Below are 16,915 nucleotides of genomic sequence, written 5' to 3'. Positions count from 1 at the left end.
GAGAGAAATGGGAGGACATCATCTTGTACAATTACTTAATGCAGTTGTTTAATTTTTTTTAACATAAATTCAGGGCTTAAATTTATATTTACCCCAGATAAAGTTCACCTTGTTGGATTTTGACCTTATCAGGTGCCTTTGCAAAGGCATTGGTGCCGAAATGGACAAGTTGTTCTCTGGTCCTGGAAGAAGCACAACTGATGTGTTTGGCTAGAGGAAAGCCCTACCAAGGGTACAGAGATCCCTGAACATTGAGATTAGAAAGTGTCTAAAAATAATTTTCTTTTTTTTCTCTTTAGATGAAGCAGATGACGATGATGATCCAGAATATAACTTCCTAGAAGATCTTGATGAACCTGACACAGAGGATTTCCGAAATGACCGGGCAGTGAGAATTACCAGTGAGTCCTAGTTGAGTGTGTATCCAATCCTCAGCTCTTTGCCACTTTCCTTCTGGTGTCTTTTAGTATAAAATTTTGGGGATGAAATTTACGTTTTATCTTAGTTGGGGTGTTCAGATCTCTATCAGATGAGATTTTGAAGCTTTATAGCTTTAGCTACTCCAGAGTTGAGCCTAATAGTCCAATCAACACTGTGTCAAGCTGAACTTAGAGTTTATCAGCAGACATTTATTAAGGACCTACCAGGTGCTACCAGGGTACTTTACTAAGTCCTAAGAGATGTAAGTACAAAAATAATAGAGTCCTTGCTGTCATGGAGTTTATAGTCTATTGAGGGTATATAACATATTCACAGATGAGTGAAGTAAAGGATATATATGAAGAGGTTCTGGGTTCATAATTCTTCTCTGTCATTTACCCCTAATAACCATTGACATATTATTTTTATCTTTTGAGGCATCAGCCTCCTCATTTCTAAAATGAAGAGTTTGTACTAGATGACCTTTAAAGACCCACCTCTATAACTTGATGTTGGGTAGAAGGACCATTAACATCTGGGGAAGTGGGAAAAGGCCTTTTGAAGGTGATACTTGAGCCAAAATCCCCTGAGCTAGGGATTTTAGGAGGGAGAATAGTTCAGGTTTGGGGAAAATAGTTTGTGCACAGGCATGGGGATCAAAGGTGGGATGTCTGGAAAGGTAGGCAGGAATCAGATTGTGAAGGACTGCCAAGTAAAGGAGTTTGTATTTTATCTTAAATGTTACAATTGGCATTTCTTGAGCAGAGTAGTGACATCTACTCAGATCCATGCTTTTGGAAGATCAGTTTGGCAGTTGTGTAGATGATACGCTGTAGGGAAATCAGTTGTCTAGGTGGTTGTGTTGTGAGCAGAGAGAAGTAGAGAGATGCAAGAGCTATTAGAATTTGTAAATTAGTATTTGTAAGATTTGGCAACTGATTAATTATAAAATACTGAGCATGGTTCCTAGGTAAATCTGGGCAACTGAGGAATAATGTTGTCATGACCAGTAGGGAAATTAAAAGGAAAGATAATGAACACTTTTGGACTATCAAATTTGAGAGGCTGGTAGGAATCCAGATAGAGATCTCCAGCATAGAATTGGAGATAAAAAATTGAAGCTCAGAGAAATGGGGCCGCCTAGGGGCCAAGTGGATGAAGGGCTGGGCCTGAAGTCAGAAAGACCTGATTTCAAATATTGCCTTAGACACTGACAAGCTAAGCTACATGATCCTTGCTGGGAAAGTCACTTAACTTTTGACTGCCTCAGTTTCATCATCTGTAAAATATAAGGAGAGGGCGGGCCCAGGACAGAGCCCTGGGGTACATTCCTATACAGGGAATTGGGATATAATGATAGTCCTATAGAAGTCTGAGGATAGGTCAGAGAGACAGTAAGAAAATTATGATCGTATCAAGAAGGGCTGCATTCTCATCCTTCCTCTGGTACTTATTAACAGCATAATCTTAAACAGATCATTAAATTCTTGATCTCCATTTTCCTACCTGTAAAATGTGGGCATTGTACTCTCTAGCCTCTGAAGCCTCTTCATACTTTAAATCTTTGACCCTCAATTTCCTCATTTGTAAATAGGGTTAATGATGCCTGTGGAAATTGTTCCCCAGGATTATGCTGAAGCACAAGTGAGATAACATTTGTAAAGTACTGGGCAGTGATGCCTATCTGCCAGTTATAACTTAATGTACTTTCAGCTCAGTGATGTAGCAAATATTATGCACCTTCTCTGTTCACACTCATGTTTAAGCTCTCAGAATACAAAGAACAAGCAAAGCCATATTTTCCCTCAAAGAACTTATAGTCTATTTGAGATACAACATAAACACCAACATAAGAAATGGAAAATTCAGACAGAAAAGAACATTTCCTTCTTTAAAAATTAATATTTTTTCTAATTTAACATGAAGACAACTTTTAACATTCATTTTTTAAAATTTTGATTTCTGAATTCTCTTTTTCCCTCCTTCCACCTTCCCCCTCATAAGCAATTTGATATAGGTTATATGTATGCAGTCGTGCAAAATGTATTTCCATTAATCATATTGTAAAAGAAAACACACACACTCACACACATACACACACACACACCCATGAAAAACATAAAGTAAAAAATAGTATGCTTTGATCTTTGGAGGTGATTAGCGTTATTCATCATAAGCGCCTCAGACTGTCTTGGATCTTTGTATTGCTGGGAATAGTGAAGTCATTGACAATTCTAAGTCGTCTTAGGATATTGCTGTTATTATTACAACTTACTGTTATTACTGTTACAGTGTTCTCCTGGTTCTGCTCACTTTACTCTGCAGTTCATATAAGTCTTCCCAGGTTTTTCTGAAAGCAGGCAGGAAAGAAACATGGATGGTTTGGGAGCATTGGTGAGGGAGACCAGGAGGACTGACTGACAGAAATTCTTTGAGGTAGTAATGCATTCCAGGTGGCGAGGAGCCTACGTGTGCAACTTCATATCTGAGGAAGATGGAGTATCAAGTTGGAGCAACAACTTATATCCTAGCCTTATTGGAATGAAAAGTTCACCAATAGGAGGTGTAGTTTGAAATGTGGCTGGAAAGGCAAGTGGGAGCCACATTCTGAAGGAATTGTGTGCCAGACTGAGGAGTTTGTACTTTATGCTGTTAGCAGGGTGGATCTGTCAGTATAATTTTGCTTAAAGCCATGTCTAACCTTGTCACTCCCCTGCTTGGTAAATTCAGTAGTTTCCATTACTTCCAGGAACAATATAAACTCCTGTCTGCCATTTAAAGCTTCATCACAACCAAACTTCTTCTTTTATCTTTTCAGCGTTCTTTTTTTTTCTATTTTTAATTTTGTTTTAGACTCAAACACCAGAACACAAATATAGAATAGAGAAAAGGAATAAAAACATATCATAAGCTTAAGTATTGGAACTTAAATACAAAGTTAAAAAGAAAAAAAACATATGCATAGCAGAATATAAGAGGATTCAAATTATGTAACAGTATATTTTCATTTCAAGAAAGCCCGTATGATAAATATTTGTTGTATTAAAAATTGTCCATCTTTTCTTTACTTCCTTGTGAGTTCTTTTGTTCTCTGCTGTGCACTTTCTTGCTTTGTTCTTTTTCCCCTCCCCCATGTCCCCCAGAACGCTACAATGAAGTTTAGATATGTTTCTCTATAGTTATAGATACATACATACACATGTACATATATGGACATGTATTTTCCCAAACCCATTGTACACCTTATCTTTTGTTTTTATGTTTGTGCATATCTTTGGTTTCCTATCCCTCTTGCCTCCTTCCACTCACTACCTTGCCCTGCTATTACTTGCCTACCTCCCTCCAAGGATCCCTCCTCTATCCTTTCATTCCCATAAATCTAAACACTATTCCCCTCACCCTCCCCTCTAAAGATCCCTCCCTTGTCCTCTCCCTCCTCCCTATGCCCCTACTTTTTTATTTCCTCTGAATTTTGAAGATTTTTATATTCTTCTAAATATATATATATATAGTTCTCTCTTAAACCCGTTCCCGATGAAAATAGGTTACCAGAACTACAGCCCTCCTCCCCCAAGTAATTCCTCTGTATTAGTTCTTCCTCTTGTACCTCATTTGTTTAAAATAATTACTCTTTTTAGCTATTTCTAAATGGTTTTAGTTTTAAAATTAATGCCATAGTTGGGTTTACCCCCAGTCTTCGTTATGAGCTACCCAGTTATTTGTAAGAGTCTTAGACATTCATTTTACGTATATAAAAAGTAAACAGTCTGTCTTTATGAATCCCTTATAATCAATCTTTGGTATGTACCTTATATTTCTCTGGGTTCTTGTATGTCAAATCTTCTATTAAGTTCAGGATTTTTTTTTAATGAAGTCTTGCAAGTCTAAGAGTTTATCAAATGTCTTTTTTTTTTTCATTCTGAATAATGCTTAACTTTGCAGGATATGATATTTTTGACTGGAGAACATATATTATGTTCTAAGACCTGTGGTCCTTTAATGTCTTTGCTACTAGGTCTTATGTAATTCTAACTGTGGCTTCATCATATTTTAATTGCTTTAATCTTGATGCTTTTGATATTTTATCCTTACTGGGGCTTTCGAAATTGACCATGATATTCCTATGAGTTTTCCTCATAGGATCTCTTTTAAATGGTGATCAGTGGATTTTTTTCTATTTCTACTCCCCCTCCCTTCCTTGTTCTAATGCTTCAGGACAATTTTCTTTAATTATTTCTTGTATTATTGTATCAAGATTCTTTTTCTGATCATAACTTTCAGTTCAATTATTTTTATATTTTCTTTTCTTGATCACTTCTCCAAATCTTTTCTCCAAATTTCTTATAAGATGTTTCACTTTCTCTTCTATTTTTTCATTATTCATATTTTGTTTAATATTTCTTGATGTCTTACAATTTCATTGGCTTCACTTTGCCCAATTCTAATTTTCAAGGTGTCATTTTCCTCCTTAAGATTCTGGAACTCCTTTTCTAATTGGTTGACTTTCCTTTCCTAACGTTCTTGTTTTTCTTGGATTCTTCTATTTTTTTTTTTTTTTTAGTTTTTGCTCTGTCTCTGTCATTTGGTTTTTAAAGTCTTTTTAAAGATCTTCTATAAATTCTTTTTGGGTAGGTGATCATTTGGCATTACTCTTTGGGGGTTTCTTTACTTCAGTATCCTCCTCTGAAGATGAACCTGGGTCATCTCTGTTCCCATAATAGCTTTCTATGGTTGGATTCTTTCTCCTTTGCTTATGCATGTTTTTGTGGTAATAGCTTAATTTTTGTAATCACCTCTAGCCCTGGGGTGTGGGAATGGTACCTCTTGCCCCAAATCCTCAATTCTTCCCTCTAGCTTAGAACTAAAGCCAAACTTGCAACCTCCTGTAAGTGCCCACAGCCAGGGGCTTTCTTCCTCACTGCTTCTGCATTCACTGGGCGTGTTCTGGATCCTTCTCACCCTGCTGCTCTTCACAGCAAAGCTGGATTTGGAGTTCCTTATCAGCAGAGGTTCTCTCAATCTTCCCAGGCTCAAGTGCCCAACTCCCCCCCACTATTGGGGGAGGTGAAAGTTCCTGTGACTGGGGCTGAGGCAGCCTCTCAAACAAACCTCAGGACTTGCTGCTTGTTGTTTAAGTGACTTGTGGCTCGTTGTTAAAGGAGAACCTAGCATGGAGGTGTTTCCTCTTCACAGGGACCAAAACTGGTTCTGAGGTTTTTCTTCGATCTTCTTGAATTGTGCCAGGAAGACCCCTGTTGTGCCCCTGTTCTTATTTATCTCTGCCCACACTTTGTTCACCCTAAAGTGCTATTTTAACTCTTTTTGTGGGGGAAGATCTTGAGAGCTTGGAATTTTCTGACCTATTCTGCCACTTTCCCAGAATCCTCTCCTCCCTTTTCAATTTTCTTATACATTGCTCCCTTCCATATGCTCTGATGTACTTGTGGTTCTTCACACATGACCCTCTCATGTTTATGGCTTTGTATGGTCTATCTCTCATTCTGGAATGTACTTCTTGAGTTCCTTCAAAACTCAGTTCAAGTGCTACCTTCTACAAGAAGTCGTTCATGATCCACCCAACTGTGAGTGCATTCCCTCCCCAAACTACCTCATATCCTCATATTCACTTTATGTGTGTGCGTGTGTGTGTGTGTGTGTGTGTATGTGTATTCTGTACATACTTATGTACATGTTGTCTCCCCTCTTAGAATGTTAAGCTTCTTGAGGGCAGAGACTGTTCCACCTATGCCTTTGTATCTCTCACACTATTCCTGGAATATATTTGTTATTTAATAAATGTTTATTGTTTGGTTTGTGAGTAGGAGGAGTAAGATGTTCACACTTATGCCTTCTGAACTTTGACGGCTATATGGAGAATGGATAGGAGAAAAAAGACATAGGAAGTGAGAAGATAAATTGTTGCAGTTATCCAGTCCAGAGGTGATGAAGTCTTGGACCAGGATATTTACTTTGTGAATGGAGAGAAAAGAACAGATTTAAGAGATGTGGAGGCAGAAATGACAAAGCCATGAGACTTGACTGTTGATTGGATGTGAGGAATGACCTAGGGAAAAGTCAAGATAGACTCTGATGTTAAAAACCTGAGTGACAGAGAATGTGTTGCTTCCCCTAGGAGAAATGGGGAATTTTGGAGGAGGGTTACCTTTGAAGGAAAGATAGGAATTCATTTCGACATGTTTAGTTTTAGAAATCAAAAGGATACTCAGGTAGAGATAGCAGGCAGTTGATAGTATAGGATTGGAGTTTAGGAGAAAGCCTAGAGCATATATGAGGTTTGAGATTCATCTACAAAGAGATTATGTCTGAACTCCTCAAAATAGGTAAGGACATTGCAGCCAGAAGGTCTCTAGCAATATGCGAAAGGGTACTATTCTTCACCTTTTCCTAACCAGTATCCTCAACACTCTTGGGGAAGGTTGTTCAGCCATGACTCCGCCTAACTACTAAGTTCTAGGGAAGTTTCTTTCCATCTTGTCCATGAGACTATTGTGAGAAGTTTTATCAGATGTCTGATTTAAATTAAGGTAATCATTCCTAGCAAATTCCCCTGATCTACCAATATCATAATCATATCAGAAAAGGAAGCCTACTAGATCCACTAATAGTCTGCTTGGTTTTGTTATAGAAAAGGAAGTGAATGAGCTGATGGAAGAATTATTTGAAACTGTAAGTAGCAAACTTTAAGTGGGATCATTAATAGTGAAATTAGATGACCAATGAACTTTGACACCCGCTCCCCACCCCTATTCCCATGTTTGGGTTCTTTTCTCCAGAAAACTAGAATAGTCTGAAAGGGCAAATCTATTTCCAAAATCCAGAAAGTAACATAGTCTCAGGAGATTATTTTTTATTACTGTCAGCTCTCTATTCTCATATAATTATTTTCAGAAGAATTTTAGCCTCTCAAATTTTATCTTTCACATGGCAGACTATAACATGATCTCCTCTACTGTCATTTAGTAAGGTCTCAGGGATTGCCTGAGCAGATATCATTAGGAAGACTAATGTACTGCTTCAAAATCCTATACTGCATTACCAGATAAAATGTTAACAATCCTATTGGTATAGCCAACTGAGAGTTGACTTTGTGAGTTAGGTTTACCACACAAACACACACACGCACACACACACAAACACAAGTATATGAGACTTAAGTATGAGAATATGAGAACTCAAAATAATAGTGATGGCCTCTACATAGGCTCATTTTGAATGCCTACTTAATAATATCCTGTATCCATTTCTTTCTTAATCACTGGAATGAATTTCTTGAGGAATGAAGCTCAGGATATTAATCCTTTCCTCTTGCCCCTAGTTCCAAGATGAAATGGGCTTCTCCAACATGGAGGATGAAGGTCCAGAGGAAGAAGACAGTGTAACTGAATCACGACCCAACTTCAATACTCCCCAAGCCTTACGGTAGGATTGACAGAAATTCTGGATGACATATGGGGGGAAATGTACAATGAAGGATCCAGGCCTGTGGACATCAGCTTCTCAAGGGTACCTTGTGTAATAGATCTAGGGGACTTTGCCTTTGTCTTCACGGCTTATACTTTTTATTATTTTCAAAACTATTTTACTGTTCTCTTACTCGTAACCTAAAGTACTAAGCCTCTTGGAGCTTTATGGTCCCTGAGCCTGGTTAGCTCTGTGGCTACAGGGATCTATTGTACTCAGTTCCTTATTGCCTTTCTGGCTTGTACATCTTCTTTCTCTTCTACTCCTTGCCACCAGAGAATAGGTTTCTTTTTACATGGGGAAAAAAGTGTATACAGATTTAGAAAAAATATATCAGGATAAATTAATTAGAAATACAGATATTAAAATAATTCACACAAAAGCTGTTTGATCCCATAGTTGATAGCACCCTTTTTAAGCTCTTCAATCTGCTGTAGTTAACATGGTTTTGTATTGGCCCACTGTGATACTGTTCTGATCTGGTCATCGTGTTCTGTGGAGAATGGCTGAGAATGAGCCAAGGATAGTAGAATGGATGAACTGGCTTGATCTGGTATGCCTAGATACGAAGGACAAATTTCGTGAACTCGAAGAGTTCTGCCACCAGCTAGGAATACACTTAACTTTCAAAATGAACTTTTGGTGCACCACTCATGTGCCTTTAAAATCACTTAATCACCTAAACAATTATATCTATCTCCCTTTTCCCAGTTGAGGAAAAATAAGGAAATCTAAATGGTACAATGTTCCCATTCTTATAAAAAAAATCAGAATTATTCATCTTTACTCATAATTCACCCTCAAAGTTCACAAAAGACAATCCCTTTCCTTATATATGCTTTGTGAAAAAGAAACTGAGAAGCCTCTCTGGGCAAAGAAACTAATCTTTACTAAGAGAAACAAAAGTGGAGTCTACAGTCCAGCCAGACTCTGAGATACAAAATTCACAGTTATTTATAGGTCTCTTGATTCATGTGTGGTGCAGCAAAGTGCTGTGGAATCTGATTCATGCAAGATTACATTTTGTAGGTCATTATGTCCTAACTTTATGATGTCCTGTCTTTGTTCTTTCCATGATTTCTCAATTAGCCTTTTATAGGACTTTCTTACTTTATAATTTTAATATAAGGAATGCTATATGGGTATGATTATTATGATCTCATACTTATGATACGCACTTTATAATGATTTAGTTATTCTTCTAAAGTTAACTACCAGGAATTTCTTTGAGACTACATCATAAGTTTAGTTACACACAGGTTTTTTCACCTGGGACTATGTTCTTACCTATAAATCACACAATTATTTCTTATCCTTGTATTTTATCAGCTATAACCATAGTTAATAAAAAAGATTAGCAAGGCAATACAGAGCAAAGCACTCAATGCATTGAATATCGAACTTTTCCCTTTTCAGCTTGTGGAGGGAAAAGAAAATGAATTTTTGTGAACATTGGTTCTCCACAATAACGTTGAGTCTAATTGAGAACTGAGTGTCAGGTGAACAGGTCTCCTTTTTATGGGGCAGTGCAGCTCGAGGCCAAGCTGTATCTGTTTGGGAAGGGAGCAAAAGCAACAGCTGGCATCTCTAGCAGCCTCTCTGGATGAGTTGTGCTTGAGAGGTGTTGAATTATGTGACCAGCTACAGATTATTTTTCAAACTGTGAAGCCTACTATGTTGTACAGCCTTGCTTGTTCTTTGTTTCTCCTTCCCTTTTTAGCCTTATCCATTTAGGTCTGTAATGTAAGCTCTTAAGTACCGACTGCACACCCATGGGGTGCTCAGCGGTGTTCCAGGAGGTTGGGATAGATGTGCTTATATTTGTGTGTGAATTGAATTTGGTAAGCTAAGTGCCAGCTATGTGCCAGGCCCTGTGGTAGTTGTTGGGGATATAGAGACAAAAACAAAGCAATCTCTGACCACAAAAAAACTTACATTTTACAGGAATGCAGATTAGTGGATATAAAATATAGACAAAGTAAATAGAAAGTTTTTTTTTTCTGAAGGTTGGGGAGCAGAATGCTGATAATGTAGAAAATGACATTTCAGCTTAGTCTTGAATGGAATTTGTAGGGCATATACATTGATTTTTTTTTTTTTTATTAAGGATGCATTTACATTGATCCAACCATACTCTTTCATCTAATCCTCTTGTGAATAAGTTAGCTGCCTATTGTTAGTGTCTGGTTTGTTCTGCATAGGGATTAATCCTACTGCTTGTCCTTACTTGCCCAATGTTCTCATCTCCTACAACCTCCAGCTGTGAAGCTTGGGCCAGTAACTCACCTTTCACATTACTTGCCTTTTAAGAGCTTATAATCTAATAGGATCAATGAGAGAAAATATTGTGTAATAAATAGAAGCACTGATCAAGTACATCACAATTTTTAAAAATTCTCTAAAACTGAAGATTTCTGTTTCAGCTGGTCACTGCTTATTTCAAATAATGTTGGCTAGAATAAAATGAGTACAGTTTGTCAGTTTTGTGGATTATCTGTTGGATGTTTGTAATACAGGTAGATTTCCTTTTCTGTCCCACAGTTCCTTCTCCTTTCAGTTGGGAATGCTCATTTTAACACTAGCCTAAATAAGATGCAATGAAAGAAAAGCTTCAGCCCCTCAAGTAATATATAATTTCCAAAACAGAGTGTAGATCATTTTTTACATTGGGCACAGTTTTGGCTTTTCTGCCTCCCTGTGTCCTTGCTAAAGTCTAAGTAATTACTAGTTTACTGCCTTTGCTGAAGTATCATATAGAAGGCATGATGTTACTTGTCAGGTCCTCAGGTTTCCTTAACCTGTTGTCTCACCATTGAAAATAAAATAAACCCAGCAGAAGGAAAAAAAACAGTTTTTATTCCACAGGAGTTCATTAAAGAAATTACCGTCTTTTGGTTGTTGACACAACACAAGGGAGATGATAGAACATGCAAACTGGTCTTCCTAACAACTCAGGCAAGGCCTTGTCCCTTTTTCTTGTGGTGTCAGCATGGAACTACCACTGAAATATGGGTGGTATTTCAAGACCTTACTTCAAAACACAGCATTGTAGGTATTTAATTTCTTAGATTATTCAGGGGAACACCTTAGTATTTAATAAATTGCATTGTAAAGTAGGTCAGAGGAATAGTAGTTTATAGAAAAAGGTACTGTGATAAGTATCAAGAGGAGAAAGGTGAATGATGGCAACATTGTTAATATTAGAGCAACCTCCTTACTGACTCCTGTTTCATCAGAATTAGTGTGTGTCCCATAGGGCACCTCCCACTTCATCTTTGCACATGTTACCCTGTATTATACTGCTAGGACTTTGACTTTTCAAGAAAAGAGATAGTAAAACCTAGTAGAGAAAGGGGCAGAAATAGGGATGTAGAGGGTACATTTGAAGTACGTTTAGGACCTAATAGGTTTTCTTTGTCTTTTTCCCAAAAAGTCTCAATTAATTTTAGAAGGAATATTTAATGTGACATATCCAGGTAGTGCAAGAGTGTCTCCATCTGATACTCAGGGGTCCCTTAGTGTGTTTTGTTTTAGTTTTGTTTTGAGGCAATCAAGGTTAAGTGACTTATCCGGGGTCGCAGAGTTATAAATGTCTGAGGCCGGATTTGAGTGGAAGTCCTGGCTTCAGGGCTGGTGTTCTACCCACTGTACCACCTAGCTGTTCCTACACTTGTGTTTTATACTGGTGCCCTTTTTCTGCTTCCTGCTGTTCTGTCATTTCCTTTCTCATTTGCACGTCACCCAGTGGATGATCAGAGGAAAGGTGAGGTTGGAAAACTCATCCTACTTGGGCCATTGTTGCCTTTTGGGAAAGATGAGAGTAAAACCTATGGCTGAGGTGAAATTTAAGTGTTAGAAACCCTATCTGTAAATTTTAATTATTTGGATTCTCCTGGTACCCTTTCATCCTCTTTATAATGAAGAATAGATTCTGGGAAATTCCAAATTTTTAAAAAAATCTCCCTTTTGGAGACAGGTTTGAAGAACCACTGGCAAACTTGCTCAATGAGCAGCATCGTACAGTGAAGGAGCTGCTGGAGCAACTAAGGACGAAGAAGTCTTCAACGAAGCAACAACCAGAGGCAGAGAGGCCCAAGCCCCAGAGTGATAAGGCCCAGCAGACTCTGATTCTGGATGCAGCTCAGAGGAAAAGACTCCAACAACAGATGCAGCAGGTGAGGTTCCACTTACTAGGTTGTTATTTAGCTTTCATATGATCAGTTTGAGGCTTATAGCTAATTGAAGGCCATGAAATAGGCTTCTTCATATCAGTAAAAACTACATTATTTGACTATGAGACTGAAAGAGATTTTGAAATAGACATTCTCTTGCCGTGCATCCTTTAGCTTTAAGGATTTTGTTGTTCAGTCATATCCAACTCTTCATGATCCCATTTGGGGTTTTCTTGGCAAAGATACTGGGGTAGTTTTCCATTTCCTTTTCCAGCTCATTTTACAGGTGAAGCAAACAGGGTTAAGTGATTTACTAAGGGTCACACAGCTAGTGAAGGTCTGAATCCACATTTGAACTAAGGAAGGTGAGTCTTCCTGACTCCAGATCAGACTATATCCAGTGCACTACCTAACTGCCCATCTTCATGGATACAAGATTCCAAATATCCTTCTGTAATGCTTTCCAGAGTCTAACAACTCACATAGGACAGATGTAGTTCTTCCTTATGGCTGATGTGAATTCCTCATATTATAGCTGATACTCATTACTTCTGGTCCTGTCATTCTGATTAAGGGGTGCTTTTCTGGTAGGTCTCAGTCAAGACAGAAAGTTAAAGCTGGTCACTGTTCTCATAGGCCTTTAGGAGGAAAAACACTTTAGTCAAAATTACAGATATACTGGTAAAGTTTTCCTAGGTTCCTAAAATGGCAGCACCCTACATATCACCAATGCATTTTCTTTCTTTTTCTCCTTCCTAGCATGTTCAGCTCCTGACTCAGATTCACCTCTTGTCCAGCGCCAACCCCAGCCTCAGTTCGGAAGCCAATACCACCAAAATGTTTCTTGTAAGACTTGTCTGTCCCTAGAGTCTGAAAGCTAGAGTGTGAAATCATCTTGGCAAATAGGATTTTCAAAATTATTCATCCCTCATAATTTATATTGATTCTTTCACATGTATTGACCAATCCTTCTCGATTTTTATCTTCACTGTTTTCCTTATGAAAGTATAGATAATATATGTAGCCTGTTTCCTTTAGGCCTACCACCTCATATTCATTTGTTCCTCTGTTGCATGTAGGTCTACTCTAATTTTTTTTCTGTTTTTACTATATGCCATATTTTCTTAGTTATAAGAGCTAATTGGTCATTTGCCAAGCATGTCAGCAGTGATTTATATAGTGTACTATCTTTATTTTGTACAAAGTAAAAAATGATATGATGTGAATAGTTAAGTTGGAGAAAGGAGCAGAGCATCAAATCCTATAATTTGTCACTAGGAAAAATGTTCCTGAGGTTAGTGGCAGGGCCTTGATGATGTGTGCTATATTTTGGGATGTAGGCATCTTGTGTAATAGAATTGGCTAGCCTTGTCTCTTCCTTTTTGGTTAATATTTATTGAGGACCCATGTAATAGAAAACACAATCTCTGCTAGGAAACATCCTATGGTCTGTTTAGGAAGAAAGAACACACTCAGGAAGAAAACATTTTTCTAAAAAATGTTATGTTGTTTTTGTTTTTATATCTTTATTTCCAAATATATACCTCTTTCTTCCCCCTCCCCTAGGGAGATGTTCCTTATAACCAAGAATTTATAAAACAGGGGGAGAAAAAGTAAAGTTAAGCAAAAATAACAAACACATCAACTGCATCTTACGTTATATTCAGTGTTCAACATCCATAGTTCCTCACTGTGCAAAGAAGCAAAGGGGATAGTTTTGAAGATGAACATTTTTATGGAACATGTAAATGAAAATAAGTATAGTACAAACCGTACATATATTTTTAGTCCTCTCATTAAAAGTGAAAAAAGAATGAGGTGAGGTTAATTAAGGAAGTCTTTCTGAAAGAGACTATATACAGACTTTATTTTGTAAACATCAGTGAGATGTGTATCTGTCTCCACCTTGTAGCCTTTCCTTGTTGAAAGAATTCACCAGGGTCTAATCTGTATGTTTGGAACACAGATCATTTTCATGTCCATTTTTTCCCAGAGGGAGCTGGGGACTTTTGCTCAAAGTTCCGTCGTCCTTCACCATCAGTTCAACCCCAAGTTTCAGACCATGTTCCAGCCGTGTAACCTGAAGGGTGCGATGCAGCTCATTGAAGACTTTCACTCACACATCCACATTGACTGGAGCCCTCGAAAAAATGTCAAGAAGAGTGGTAAGGGATAGAGTGCTCACATTAATGTCCAATAGATGCATGATGGTCTTGGTCCTCTAAGGAGAGTTAACACCTGTGACTAGAGTGGGGAAGAAAACAGGATAAGCTTTTGACTATTCCCTCCTTCTCCTTTTCCTTTCTCTAGGACTATACACAATGTTTTAGTCCAGGAGGAAAGTGGATGGTAGATATTATATAGGGAGAAATGTCAGTGTCAGGAGTAGAACTATGTATGAACAAAAGTGAGATGAAACAAGAGAACTAACTCAGAGAAAAATGTAGCTGTGGTAGATAGGTAGTGTGTAGATTTATGGAAATTTTTAAAAATTGTCATATTTTCTATAATCCATTCAGTTTATTTGAACTCATATTTGATAAGGACCCCTTGAATTTTTATAGAATTTTATAGTATTTAAATTGTCAAAGCAGCCAATTCTCACAAAATTCCTGTGGGGTAAGTAAGGTATATGGAATTTTCATTTTGCATATGATAAACTGGTGACAGTAACTGCCTTTGGTTCACAGAACTCTAGTAGTGGTGCAACCAGGGCTAGAGCCCAGAGCTCTTCATTCCTGGTACTGACTCTTTTGAGGGATTTAAATCAAGTGAATTCCATTTGAGGGCAAGTTCAACTCTAGGACTTGGTAATTTTGTTTTGATTCAGTAGTTCTGGAAAGTAGAAATACAATTTTGCTTCCAGTTCACATGGATTCAGTAGATTTTATTTTGCGAAGTGGGGAACTTGATTTGCTTTGCTGTTCACAAAAAAATTTAGATCTGATTTGATTCAAGTAGATGTGTGAAAAAAATATGCTGTAGGGTTATGGGACTTGAGTTGACAGTGAAAGCAATAGAAAATCTCAAAGAATGTTTTAAATAAGATTTATTGGCAGCTTTATCTAAATGCACAGAGAATGTACTAACGATCTATGCCATGTAGTTCCAGATTACTCTGAACCATAGATTTTTCTTACAGCCAGTGAATTTCCTTGTCTGCCAAAGCAAGTGGCCTGGATTCTGGCTACTAGCAAGGTCTTCATGTATCCAGAGCTGCTACCAATATGTTCCTTGAAGGCAAAGAATCCCAGGGACAAGATATTCTTCACCAAAGCAGAGGATAAGTATGTATTCAATATCAGGAAAGAAGAAAAATAAAAAGCACAATGAGGAAGAGTCATATTCCCAATTCTTTAGGGGCTGCCAATTTAATGAAGCAGATAGAAAAGAAACAATTAAGGCAGACATCAAAAAGAGAAATGAGTACAGAAGACCTGGCTGGACAGAGCTGTCATCATCAACCATTAATGGCTGGGGACAGAGAGAAAGGAGATCATAGAACTGGAGTGGGGCAGGAAATGAGTTTGGGGAATTTGGAAAATTATTTAAAAGGAGAAGGGGCAAAACCTGTTTTTGAGTCTGTGCATCTTTTTCAGTTTATTAGCTCTGGGGCTGAAACATTTTGAAGGGACCGAGCTTCCAAAGCCTCTAATCAGTGAATATCTCCTGACTGCCAAATCTGCTCACCAGCTGACAGTGAGAATCAAGAACCTCAACATCAACAGGGCTCCTGACAATATCATCAAAGTGAGCTGCCCCTTCTAATTCAAACTCTCTTGTTTTGAAGCATTGTATTAACCTTTGCCATCATGGACCCCTCTCTCTCCCTTTGTAGGTACACACGTGTACAGGGAGTGTTCAGGGTGAGGGGCAGTGACTCTTTACCTTGTTATTGCACTTCCCCTTGGAGAGTTGAGCAGGACTTAAGCTTCATCTTCATTTCCTCTATTACTTCCCCTTCCCTCCCCTCTCCCCAGCTGTGTAGAGGAGAAAGAAACAGGACATTGGAACAAGGGGGGGATCATGCTAACTGAAGCATTAATTCAGCCTGAAGTGCAGAAATACCCAACTTGACATGTGTGTGAATCCTCTGTCTACTTACATCCACAGGAAAAGAAAATAACCTTGATTTCCCATGTATTTCTCTCTTCCCTCTTCTCCCCTCCCAACCTGGACTTATAACAAGAGAATTATCCCTGGTGTTTATTCTTTGTTCTCAGTATTATAAGAAGACAAAGCGGTTGCCCATATTGTTTAAGTGCTGTGAGGAGCTTCCACCTGATCAGTGGAAGCCGCCTGTGGAGAGGGAGGAACGCCATCTCCCATTCTGGTTAAAGGTACAGTCCTTATTGTTCCTTCTAGAAATACCTACAGAGAACCAGAGATATGGAATACTCGCTGCAAGAGACTTAATAATGAATAAAAGGATTTGTTCTATAAAACTTGGACTCAGTCAGAAGGCTGCATCCATGGACCTAGAAAGCCACAGGTTCCCCACCCCTGGTCTAGTTCAACCCTGCAAGACAGCAGTTATAAAATTGGACTATTAAGAAAGCTTAAGAAATATTCTCATCCACCTTGAATTTCTTAATTAGGTGAGAATCTCTTGTGTTGGAAAAGGTCAGGTCCAAAGATAGGAAGTATTACATGTAACATGAAATTTTTTTCAGTGTATTAATTTGTTTCGTTGAATTTTTTTTCTCTTCCTCTTTTTTTACAAAAATTCTTTGCTATCAGAGAATATTTTCTACAAGTGATGAGGGGAAGAGACACAAGAGAAAATCTAGATGATGTAAAATCAAAAGATAGAGGCTTAGAAGTCCCATAGAAATAGCTAT

At 38.0% G+C, this 16,915-nt stretch overlaps 1 protein-coding gene across 9 annotated transcripts in view; it reads left to right on the top strand.

The window, feature by feature from the left end:
• The window catches only part of GON4L (gon-4 like), a 92,802-nt gene that overhangs the window by 57,170 nt on the left and 18,717 nt on the right, over positions 1-16,915 (top strand). For all 9 annotated transcript variants that reach the window (XM_072637814.1, XM_072637815.1, XM_072637813.1 and 6 more), the window contains 9 exons: positions 300-401; positions 7,067-7,107; positions 7,757-7,860; positions 11,879-12,077; positions 12,834-12,920; positions 14,068-14,239; positions 15,217-15,361; positions 15,674-15,824; positions 16,298-16,414. In XM_072637814.1, coding sequence (XP_072493915.1) covers positions 300-401; positions 7,067-7,107; positions 7,757-7,860; positions 11,879-12,077; positions 12,834-12,920; positions 14,068-14,239; positions 15,217-15,361; positions 15,674-15,824; positions 16,298-16,414 — 1,118 coding nt within the window. The remainder of the gene's footprint in view (positions 1-299; positions 402-7,066; positions 7,108-7,756; positions 7,861-11,878; positions 12,078-12,833; positions 12,921-14,067; positions 14,240-15,216; positions 15,362-15,673; positions 15,825-16,297; positions 16,415-16,915) is intronic.

The sequence above is a fragment of the Notamacropus eugenii genome, chromosome 2, assembly GCF_028372415.1.
Source record: "Notamacropus eugenii isolate mMacEug1 chromosome 2, mMacEug1.pri_v2, whole genome shotgun sequence".
In the NCBI taxonomy this organism is placed as follows: Eukaryota; Metazoa; Chordata; class Mammalia; order Diprotodontia; family Macropodidae; genus Notamacropus; species Notamacropus eugenii.
The sequence above is the reverse complement of the archived record's forward strand: the minus strand, read 5'-3'. Positions and strand labels throughout refer to the sequence as shown.